We start from the raw sequence: 12450 nt of genomic DNA, 5'->3' as shown, positions 1-12450 counted from the left end.
ATACTGAAGCAGGTTAGGTATCCAAACAAAGAAGAATTCCCACATTTAGAATAAGAACAACAGAACAGGCCAGTGCACATACTTCACAGAACAAGTTATAGGTGCACGTCAGTGAAACTCATCCAGTATATCACAGAAAAATCATCCATCTTTTATGAAGGTCAGATACAATAGAACTGGAGAAATGTTGATTAAAGAATAAGAACATTTTGGAGGTTTTAGTTTGCAATGCTATTGAAGTGCATCACACAGAGAGGTTTTTCTGTTACTCTCACTGATATGTGGAAGCTTGACATTTTGAGGAGAAACAATAATAGCAACATGTCTGGACAACAGTTTCTATAACAAAACTAAGCTTTTTACCTTTCATAAAAGTGGGAACAGAGGAATGTTGTAGGTTCAGTTCAACTAAGTCTTTTTTATATATTACCAAATCCCAAAAGCAGTCACCTCGAGGCACTTTATTTTTTTGATTATTCTTTTTCCCCTTCTTTCAGCTGTTTCCTTTTGAGCTTGCTACGCTGGATCATCTGTCTTTATCTCACCTTGTCCCTGTATCCTCCAGCCTCTGCATACATTAACCTCCTCTGGATCTTTCTCTTTTACTCATGCTTTCAGTCCATGTTAACCATTGTTGTTCAGTATATCCACTCTCACTCCTCTGCATGTCCAAAGTATCTGAGCCTTGCATTTTTAAATTCAGAGTTCAAAGACTCTACAATAATACAGAGAAACACCAAACAATCAGACGACCCCATCTGAGCAAGCCCTTGGTGACAGTGGGAAGGAAAAAAATCCTTTTAACAGGACGAAACCTCAGGCTGATTCAGGCTCAGGGAGGGGCCGCCATCTGAGAGAAAAGGAGTTGCATTACCTTTGAACTTGTGGAAGACGGCCCAGAGTTCAGCAATGTCAGTGGCAAAGGTGATGTCTGTGTCTAGAACGATGACTCTCTGTAGATCTGATGGCAGGGTCTTTGTCAGTACCAGTTTCATTAGCCCATAAATCCCAGAGTAATGTTTGTTAGGAATCCATGAGACTTCGGACTGAAACACAAGAGGAAATAAGGGCTGGGATCATTTACTGTTAAATAGAAAGAGCTCATAATGTGTCGCATTAAATAAAGCAGTAGCCATGAGATCATTAAGCAGCCCAATCAGTAAAGCAGGGTGATGGAGTCTGTGTTCCCCACCTTCAGCTCATCTGCGTCATAGAAGTCCACCCTGACGGCAGGAACCATCCATGTATGAAACAAGGAGGATAGGATCTGCTGAGCAATGGAGTCTGTGATGAAATGGAAATGAAGGGGATTCCGCCTGTAGACACACACAAATACCAAGCTCCAATGAATTCACGGCTTTTACTTCCTGCATCATATCACAAAACATTCAGTACATGCACAGTGGGAGTTTGGAAATGAAACTGAATAGAAAGGACAAACCATTTTTATAAGCGCACAGTTACACAATGTCTGGATAAACTTTAAATAAATTCTGCAAAATGTCACCAATGTGCCCATGATCCACATATAGAAATGTGTTTGTCATATTCTCTGGAAAATGTTCATCACACATCATGATGTCTAACACACAGATGGCATATTAAATGAGCAGCCAACAAAAATGTGAATACTCACCAGCTTGTGAAAGCAGATAAGTTAACAGCAGAAAACACCATTATTTCCTTTTTGTGTCCTACATCCACCAACATTTTTAGGAAACTTTTGATCTATTAATGCCACAAGTGGGGAATAGGCTCATGTTCACATTTTTCATTGTGTTTATTTACATGAGCTGTCCGCTAGAAGAATAAACATTTTAGCAATGTTTGTGAGAGACTGAGTTTAATAAGGCACAAGACGTACAGGTACAAGAATGGAAACTGTTTTCATATCCATTCCAAAGTGCACTCATCTTTCCTGTTGTCTTAGAACCCAATCTTTTCTTGTTTAGCACATAAATATAAACTGTACTTTTCCTGGTCAATAAGACTATGTGATATGCTTGAGAACTCGAAAACAAGAAAACAAGTCCAGTTGTTTCAGCTTCAGCATTAATAAATGCATGTGTTAAACCCTAAGGCTGCAAGAGACAGACATGGCACACTGATGGAGAGATGATAATCTTACGCCTCATTTCAGCTCAGGGAAGAGGTGTGAGGGATGGGGGTATAAAATAGGTGTTCAGGACTTCCGAATCAGGTCAAAGGGAAGTGACACTAAGCTGAGGATGTGAGCACCCGGGTGCTTTATGCTGATTGACTTTGTGTATCAATGTGTCAGCTGCACTGGCTCAATAAGCACTGAAGGCTGGGAGCTGTCAGAATGTATCAGAACCCAGAAAATCAGAAAAGCTGTCAACACAGCAGTGCACATTGAAAAGACCTTCACATCCTTTGGACAAACAGCAACAAGGTTTTGATGGGACGATTAGGATTGTGCTAAAAAGAAAGTGTCACGTACATCTGATTATAAAAACTATTAGGCTGTAGTGACCCATGAGAATTTCATCCACATGATGCAACTGTGTTTTCTTGTGGATTTGGTGAAAGACAAATCCACTAGACTAAGATCCACAGTGCTCATATCTGCTCAGAGTGAAGGATTATCCTAAACTACAACAGATGGCATGTGTGTGCAACTGGGGCACCTTTTCCCCTCTCAGTGCCCAAACAGTCAGACCATTGGCTGTCAGCCTCACAATGTCCTATACGACTGTGCTTTAACATATCTAATATATTTGTTTATTTAATATACCCGACTGAGTGCTTCTGTTGTGTGGTGTGCCAGTCTACTGTACATTTTTAGAAGTTTAAGTTTACATCCACTTCTCTTTTAAACCGCCCCAACTTTTCTGTGAGAGACCCTCACTGGAGATGAGAGCTCAAGTGTAGTAGAGCAGTTTGCAGTGCAAGAGACTACCGTTTCCATAGTAAGATCAAGACCCTTATTGTGCTCTTTTAAGATATTCAACAATGACGGAGAAAATTTAGCCGAAACATCAGAACTGTGGTGCGTAAAAGAGTCCCATGTTGTGCAGGCTCAAACCTGCACCAAGACAATGCTCACTCACTGACTCAACCAGCCATCACCTTTGGCCTTCTATAACTTCTTTGACCTTCAGTGTCACAGTGGCCATATTTACATCAGATAAGGCTTTTGATTTTATAGATCTGTTCTCAGAATCTTTTGATCATACCTCATTACTTGTAACACTTTTGGAAATGGTAACTAATTAGAAAATAGATATGTAGGGAAGGTATGGTAGTCATAGTTAAAAGTAACAACTGTTGAATGGGCATACATTGTCCACATTCATTTTTCAAAAATTGTTCAGCCAAATCTCTCGCTTAGAAAGCTTTTTTTTTGTAGACCTGTAACAACGTCATGTTACTGTGGCAACAGTATTTACTTTTTCCCTGGTGCAGCCCTTGAGGTTATCTGTCTGGAACAGGCCACTTTAGCCTAAAAAAAAACATAAGAGTGGCTCACAGTCACAGATGTGTGACTGAGATGACCACACAAAAATGTATTCGCTCTCACTGACATCAGACAGAGCCAAGAGTAGGAAAAACTCTCTGAAACTGAGTGCTTCGAGCAGTCTGAAGCCTGAGCTGCTAGAGATTATTTAGAGATTACTTGCACGCTGACCTCAACTTTTTGTATTTGTCTTATATTAGCATACACCATTTTAATGCAGGGTGGATTACCTTCTACTTTTCAGAAGGTTGATGATTTGATCCATGGCTGCTCCAGTCTGCATGCCAAAGTATACTTGGATTATTCCTCTGATGCGTTCATCAGAGTGTGACAGAAAGCACTTATGTGTAGTAAAAAACAAAAGTGCTTCTATGAGTGGGTGAATGAGGCATGTTGTACAAAGCGCTTTGAGTGCTTGTCACACTTTATATAACAACCAGTCAATTTATCTTAGCTTATGTGTCAGAAAATAGCAAAGACAAAATAGGCTCATTTTGAAACTGATGACATTATTTTTCTGCTGAGGATGTATTATTGAGACAGGACATATACAGTGGCTGCTGAACAGAAGACAATGATAAGAACCTCCACTATGTGACAGAGTGCAGCATAAAAAGGCCATCTCTCAGGAGTGACAGCATCAGTCACACAGACAGGTCTTCTACAAGGCTCTCCATCATTTAGGCAAGAGATTAACTGGTAGCAAAAAATTCATTTGCTAAAACATCTAGCGGCAGAAATTAAGCGGCAGAACAGCAAATATAAAGAATGAAATGGCACACATCTTTAAGCTTGTTTCACAGGGAATTAATAGCATATTCAATAATGAATTACAAGGTGACAATAGAGGGAAGAAATACCAAAATTAAGTCATTTTGTTTAAATCTGCAGGTCAGCTTGTCACAAGGTCAGAGTGGATCTGTTGATCAGTGTCCTAGATGCTGTTCCACATTTTGATTCATTCACCGGGATTCCCTACACAGTCAGAACAACAGGATGACTGCTCAGGCAACTGTCTGCTCAGGAGGAGGATCCATCATGTTTTCACTTTTTTAGTGAAGGGGAGCCCAATGAGTTGTCTTCTCCTCCGCCTTCGACGTACCAAGTATGCAGCCAGTCATTTATATAAAACACAATTAGGCAGAACGGTCATGTTGATCTAATGATGGACACTTCTGTTTCTGACTTGGAGAAGACTCATAAAAATCTCAAGAGCCTTCTTATTCCAGCTTCAGATGTAGTTTGACATTTTGGACCCAACGTGCCACCAACTACCTACCTGCAGACTCTGCATTTGGCACAGCTGAGGATGGGGAGGAACTGTTGGTGAGGTTCATGAACAAGTAGCAAGATTATTATGGCTTACTTGCATCGCTTGCAGGTGGCATTGACCGCATTGTACATAGGGGAGGTATACAGCCACAACAGGTCAACAAACACTTCCTGAAACAGTTTTACAGTGGCTGTTGAGACCATGACTTGCTTGCTGTTCTGCAGCTAGAACTTAAGAATCAAGAACCCCCATCACTTGCTGAGCTTTTGTGGCTGCTGTGTACTGCAGAAAACAGGCAAGAAACAGAAAGTAGTTGAATAAAACTGCACCTCTGTACTACAAAACTGAAGGTTGTCTCCCATAGACAGAATGTTCAGCAAGTGAAATACAGGCTGAATCTGCATCAAGCGACATCCGTAGGTTGAAAAAATTTGAAAAAGCTGACCTGAAAAGCCAATTGATTTCCTTCATGGAACAAATAAAACCGCAGCTTCTAAAAAAGAACAGATACAGAAAGATGAAACTAAAAAAACCTGACCATGCAAAGACCAAACCAGGGCCCTCTTACACAGCACCTCTACTTTAAAGCCAAAACTGTGGTAGTGTTTTCATTGTGGGGAGGATGGTCACATTGTGGCCACGTGCGAGTCAGATTCAACTCATGCCTTGGTAGCTGCAAAAAAGAAGGAACTAAGAATTTGTCAGCAGTTATGGGAACGCCAGCAAAGGAACACACCTTCATTAAACTGAAGACATTCCCTGTCGTGAGACAGATGGAAAATGCAACGGGTCAAACACGTACGACTGATAAGAAGCCTAAAGTGACCACTAAGAAGTGTGTGATATTAACATTGCATGCTGAGCGAGGTCATTTCAAATTACCCAAAGGTTTGATAGGGGCAAAAACTACAGCACAGGTTCAAATGGAGGGCAATTGTGATAGCTGCATAATGGATACAGGCTCCCAGGTTACCACAGTTCCCGAGTCTTTTTACAATCAGAACATGCCACAACATGAGATCAGAGCAATCCTTGAGCTTTTGGAGGTAAAAGAAGCCAATGGCCAATCTATGCATTATCTAGGCTACATTGAGATTAATGTTGTATTCCCCAAGGACTTTTTGGGTGCGGAAGTTGAAGTTCTCACACTTGCATTAGTGGTTCTAGATGACTTGACTTTGGGAGATCAGGTAAAGCATTGCGTAAGCTGTCTGATGAGATTCCATTTAAGCACAGTAAAGCTGTCCGAAAGCATTTGCAAGAACTTAAACAGCCAGGTGTAATCAGGGAGTCCACGTCACCATTCTCTTCGCCCATAGTGGTGGTGAGGAAAAAGAATGGGAACATGTGTCTCTGTGTTGATTACAGGAAGCTCAATTTGCAGACAGTGAAAGATGCTTACGCACTCCCGAATTTGGAGGAGACCTTCTCCACGCCGAGTGAGTCCCAGTGGTTCTCTGTCCTCGACTTAAAATCTGGCTGGCCATCCCTCCCTAGTTCTGCTGGGGGTTTCTTCCTGTTAAAAGGGAGTTTTTCCTTCCCACTGTCGCCAAAGTGCTTGCTCATAGGGGGTCATATGATTGTTGGGTTTTTCTCTGTATGTATTATTGTAGGGTCTACCTTAAAATACAAAGGATCTTGAGGTGACTGTTGTTGGTGATTTGGCGCTGAATAAATAAAATTGAATTGAAATTAAATCAATACCGATCCTATCACTATGGGACTTGGTACTGCCTTGTATCAGGAGCAGGAGGGTCAGATAAGAGTCACAGCATATGCTAGCAGGGTTTTGTGTAAGACTGAGTCTCATTACCATGCCCACAAATTAGAGTTTTTAACCCGAAAGTGGGCAGTTACAAAAACCTTTATGGTAGCCAGTTCACGGTCGTAACTGACAGTAGCCCTTTAATATATGCAGTGAGCTATCATTGGCTAGCAGTACTTTCTATGTTTAACTTTTAGCTTCAGTGCAGAGCTGGAAAGCTGAATTCTGATGCAGATGGTCTTTCAATGTGACCACATGGAAAACTGCTCAATGACACTGTTTCACAAAAAAGAGCGGGAACGTACATTCAGTGAACAGTGGTTCACTGAAACAGATCTGTCTGGTCAAGGAATCACCCTTGGCCCAGATGTGGTACCAGCTATCTGTGAGAAGCATCTCCTTGGCTGTAATCCAAGTGAAAACACAGACGTGGAGTGTGCGTTCACCCTAAATGGTAAATGGTAAATGGCCTGTATTTATATAGCGCTTTTCTAGTCCCTAAGAACCCCAAAGAGCTTTACATATCCAGTCATCCACCCATTCACGCACACATTCACACACTGGTGATGGCAAGCTACATTGTAGCCACAGCCACCCTGGGGCGCACTGACAGAGGCGAGGCTGCCGGACACTGGCGCCACCGGGCCCTCTGACCACCACCAGTAGGCAACGGGTGAAGTGTCTTGCCCAAGGACACAACGACCGAGACTGTCCAAGCCGGGGCTCGAACCGGCAACCTTCCGATTACAAGGCGAACTCCCAACTTTTTTTTTTTTTTTTTTTTTTTTTTTTCGCCTGTCCCATTTGGTTCTTTAGCCATCAGAATTGTTGTCTGAAGACCAACAAGGATACCCAATGGATTTATTTTGCCAAATGGATCATCATGGCATTGCCGTATTGGTCCATTTGATCGACCTTTGTTTTTATTATTTATTTTATTTTCAGTTGTTACAGACGGGACAGACATGAGTGAGGGATAGGAAAGGGAGAAAGAAAGAGGAAGGAAAAGAAAAACAGAAGGGGAGAGGGACAGTGAGAAAGGGGGGAAGAAAAAATATCTCCGGGATCACCTGTTGAGAGAAAAAGAATAGAAAACAAGCAAAAAAACAAAACAAAGCAACATACTATACACAACACCATCGCATTAATCTAGCTAAGTGTAAACAGCAGTAAATACTAAATATTGAATGTTGTTGTGCAGCACGCAGGACAGACAGCGCACAATGTGCTTTGAAGTAGCAGCCAAGAAAGGTGTGATTTAAGTCTACGAACAGTGAACACCCATGTGCACACCTGTGTGGATCGGCGCGCTTGTATTCAAATGGTTTCCCCATGTAATGGTCTGCTAGAGGATGTAGAGAGCCATAGCCCCGTCCCCCAGGGCATGAAGCAGGCATGGAGGAGATCCAGGCCCCAGACATCCAGAGGCCCCAGAGTGCAAGAGCCCAAGGAGGACCACCGGAGGGGCATCCGTGCCACCTTCATGGGAAGGGCTGAGGATCCCCAGACGAGGGGTCACCCAGTAGCCACCGGGCAGGAGCTAGAGGGGGCTGTACCGGCGTGCCCGCCGGCTCCGCCGGCAGCCAGCTGTGCCAGAGTGAACCGAGCCGCAGGCACAGAGGCCGGAGGCCCGAGGGCCCTCCGCGCCCCGGAAGAGGCCTGACCGAGCAGCAGGCGCCAGGCCCCGCCAAGTAGCCACCGGGAGTGAGCCGGTACATACCCGAGCGCCCAGCCCCGGACACCAAGAACCAACAATGCACCGACCCCTGAGGGCATCAGTCACCGGCAGGGAGTGTGGTGAGGGGAGATAGGCCTCCACACTTTGGAGGGCCTTGGAGTTCCCAGAGAGGTGGAGTCTAAGACCCGACCTGACATATAGACACAGACAAACAGGCACACACAGACACAGACATGCATTCCCACCCTCATGCACACATATACAAACACTCAGCACTCGCCCAACGTAGGAATAAACGTAAATGGACATGTACACACAATCACACTCCCCAAACATACTCTATACCCCGGGTCCAGGTATCCTCACCCCCAGAGATGGAAACGGCACCCAGACCCAAGAGATATTACCCTTCCCTCCGGGGTGGAGGCAAGCAGACCGCCACAGGCTCCGCAGCAGCAGGGAGGCCAATCGGACAGCCAGCATCTCTTCCCAGCCCCCCCGCCCCGATGGCTAGCAGAGAACGGGGGTGTGTTAAGACCCCATACCTCCCTCCTCCCGCTCAAGTGTAGTGTTGCTGCGTGTTGCTCTAAAGTGTATTTAAAACAAGGGAGAGCATGGTGCTGCTGCCAGAGAGCAGCAGGTGTTAGCACGGCCCCTCCCGAGAACCCTCAATGTCTACATGGATTTAAAATTGAGAGGTGGGCACCGGCGCCAGAGGTAGGTTTGAATACACAGACCGTCTACTGGACGCCGTTAACGTACCCACCCTCAAGGCCCTATATATATATATATGTGTGTGTGTTATGAGAGTGTAAGTAATGTGGATGTCTAAGTTGTGAGATAAAATTGAGGCACAGGTGGCCAGAAGAGGACAGAGGGGGGGGGAATGTCTCCCCTGCACCCTGGTGACACACCTGCACCCCAAAGCCCTACCTGTGTGGGTGGGTGTGGTGGAGCGGGAAGAGGGAGGCAGCCGGGGATGGGGAGGAAAAGAAGGGAGGGGAGGGTGTCCCTCCCTAGGGCCAGCTCCCCCGCTGACCCCAATAGGCACCCCCGTCCTCCGGTATCCACCAAGGCAAGGGAGCCCAGGCCCATCCAGACCGGGGCCTACGGCAGCAGCACCGCCAAGCCCCACAGGACCCGGGGCAGCCCACCCCACCCCACCGCAGAGGAAACTGTACCCACCCCAACATTCAATCATCTCCCAGACTACACAAGACACAGACACCCAGGTTAAGTTTATTCTCCACCTCTCCTATGTCTCTCCCCCACCTGCAGAGTGGACTCCTGCAAAGATGGAACAACCTCCCTGCCGGTTCAAGAGCCCCCCGGTTAGGCCGATGCACAAGAGGCCCCCTGCGCCAGGGCTGAGCCCCCGTGCACCCACCCGCCCACAACCTTGGCGACACACCGACGAGGACCGAAGCCCCCAAGGCCCAGCCAGAGCCCCAGCACGGAGGCGAAGCACCCCCGAACCCCAAACCCCCACGCCCGCCCCGGATCCACTCAGGGGCAGCCAGGCCACCAGGCCAGTAACCTCCGCGAACTCCCAACTCTTGAGCCACAATCACCCTAGTACACTCAGCCTTGTCTGTAGCTGCTATACCAGATGAGTTTGTAAATGAAGATCAGTGTGATGGTTTTCTAGTTATTCCCCACATGCCAGTAAAGCAGCTAAGAGCAGATCAACAAGTTGACCCATGTTTAAGGGAAACCATAGCTCAACTTGAGACTGGGAACAAGGTTTAACGCAACTTTAGAAAGCAACTGCCTGATATCCCCTTGCTAATTAGACAATTCAGTCTTCTTGAGCTACACAATCAAACACTGTACCGGACACATCAAGTTGTTGATTTTGTCACCTGACACACTGTTCTTCTGGAACAGTTTCGAGATGCAGTCCTCCAGAGTCTCCATGATGATATGGGCCGCTTACGCATTGTACATACTCTCAACCTCGGTGAGAACAAGATTTTACTGGCCAAGCAGATGTTGAGGGAAAGATTTTGAGAGAAAAGGTTAAAACCTGTTAACACTGTGTTCTGAGAAAATTCCTTCCTGAAAGCGCTGCTCCTTTGAGCCTATCATGCTCAAAGGACCAAAAGAGCCTGAATAATATTAAGGACATTTTTGTACCTACAGACCAGTTTATTAAGTAAGCCATTGCCATCCCAACACCAAACCAGAAAGCTCAAACAGCCAATTGTCTGTGGGGTAATTTCATTGTCCGCTATGGGATTCTTGAACGTTTGCACAGTAACCAAAGGCCTGACTTTGAATCACACATCATCAAAGAACTTTGCAAAATCATGGGTGTTCACAAAATACATACCACACCCTACCAACCTACCAGTGAAAACACAGACGTGGAGTGTGCGTTCACCCTAGTACACTCAGCCTTGTCTGTAGCTGCTATACCAGATGAGTTTGTAAATGAAGATCAGTGTGATGGTTTTCTAGTTATTCCCCACATGCCAGTAAAGCAGCTAAGAGCAGATCAACAAGTTGACCCATGTTGGAGGAAAACCATAGCTCAACTTGAGACTGGGAACAAGGTTTAATGCAACTTTAGAAAGCAACTGCCTGATATCCCCTTGCTAATTAGACAATTCAGTCTTCTTGAGCTACACAATCAAACACTGTACCGGACACATCAAGTTGTTGATTTTGTAACCTGACACACTGTTCTTCTGGAACAGTTTCGAGATGCAGTCCTCCAGAGTCTCCATGATGATATGGGCCGCTTACGCATTGTACATACTCTCAACCTCGGTGAGAACAAGATTTTACTGGCCAAGCAGATGTTGAGGGAAAGATTTTGAGAGAAAAGGTTAAAACCTGTTAACACTGTGTTCTGAGAAAATTCCTTCCTGAAAGCGCTGCTCCTTTGAGCCTATCATGCTCAAAGGACCAAAAGAGCCTGAATACAGACCAGCCTACAGACCAGTTTATTAAGTAAGCCATTGCCATCCCAACACCAAACCAGAAAGCTCAAACAGCCAATTGTCTGTGGGGTAATTTCATTGTCCGCTATGGGATTCTTGAACGTTTGCACAGTAACCAAGGGCCTGACTTTGAATCACACATCATCAAAGAACTTTGCAAAATCATTGGTGTTCACAAAATACATACCACACCCTACCAACCTACCAGTGGAAACACTGTGGAGTGTTTTAATAGGACTTTGCTGAACATGCTTGGCACATTGGAAAACAAAGGTAAATCACAGTGGCATAGCTATTCGAAGCTGTCGGTCCATCCGTACAATTGTACAAAGAATGATGTAACAGGATTCTCATCTTATGAATTAATGTGTGGTTGTCAAAATAGATTGTCTGTTTTAGTGCATGCTGTCTGCCTGAGAGGGGAAACATAAACTTGCTGAGTGGGAGTCAGATGTTTATGTTGCGGTAAAACAAGATGGAGATCTCCCAATTTACACCATAAAACCTAAGAACAAAGAAGCTTCTTGGCGAACTGTTCATCAAGATCTCTTACTCCCGTGTGGCTTCATCACACCAACTGGGGAGAAGCCTGTTACGACAAAATTCAAACACAAGCCAATAACACGGTTATCAGCTAAATAGTATGATGAGACTGAGCCTTCTGAGACAGAGGAGGATACCATCTGGCTTCATGAGAGGATTCCCAAAGGAACCACCCAATTCTCCACAATATATTAGGTTCCTAAATCATGTCTCTGATAGAGCTGATAGTGAGATAGTGCAGCCAAGTTTAACTGAAGACTGCTTAGGCGTTGGTGACACAGTGATCAGAGAAAACTTGTTTCATGATAATCCAGAGATCACTGTAGAGTGAAAAACACTTGACTGCTGATGCTCCCGAAAATGAAAGTGACTTAGCAGACATGTCCACTTTCTAGGGAGACGTTCTCCGAAGTGGAGAAGACTCTGACATTGACCCTAAGGCCATTAACAACAAAGATTCACAGCAAAGTGTGGAAGGTTGAAAAAATGGACACTATTAGGCATTCAGTCAGAAGCAGACTTCAACCGGAAAGACTGCAGTACACCCACTTGGGAAACCCACTGATATCTATTGTGCAATATTTATTCCAAGGCTTGAGCTTAGCTTTTACTGATGCTTTACAACAGAGCAAAGTTTCAAAAGCTCACCAGGGGCTATTCCCTCCAGTGGTGAAGTCACAGCCATTTCCGATGCAAAGTGACTTGCATAACTTTAGGAGAACAAAACTAACTCTGGTTTCATGACTGGTGAAATGTAGAAACATTTTG

The 12450-nt window shown here is 44.8% G+C and overlaps 1 protein-coding gene across 2 annotated transcripts in view; it reads right to left on the bottom strand.

Moving 5' to 3' along the window:
• The window catches only part of large1 (LARGE xylosyl- and glucuronyltransferase 1), a 61120-nt gene that overhangs the window by 27013 nt on the left and 21657 nt on the right, over positions 1–12450 (bottom strand). For both annotated transcript variants that reach the window (XM_085131904.1, XM_085131903.1), the window contains 2 exons: positions 1193–1316; positions 875–1046 (listed from right to left, as the gene is read on the bottom strand). In XM_085131904.1, coding sequence (XP_084988030.1) covers positions 875–1046; positions 1193–1316 — 296 coding nt within the window. The remainder of the gene's footprint in view (positions 1–874; positions 1047–1192; positions 1317–12450) is intronic.

Source organism: Neolamprologus multifasciatus, chromosome 15 (assembly GCF_963576455.1).
Source record: "Neolamprologus multifasciatus chromosome 15, fNeoMul1.2, whole genome shotgun sequence".
NCBI lineage: Eukaryota > Metazoa > Chordata > Actinopteri > Cichliformes > Cichlidae > Neolamprologus > Neolamprologus multifasciatus.
The sequence above is the reverse complement of the archived record's forward strand: the minus strand, read 5'-3'. Positions and strand labels throughout refer to the sequence as shown.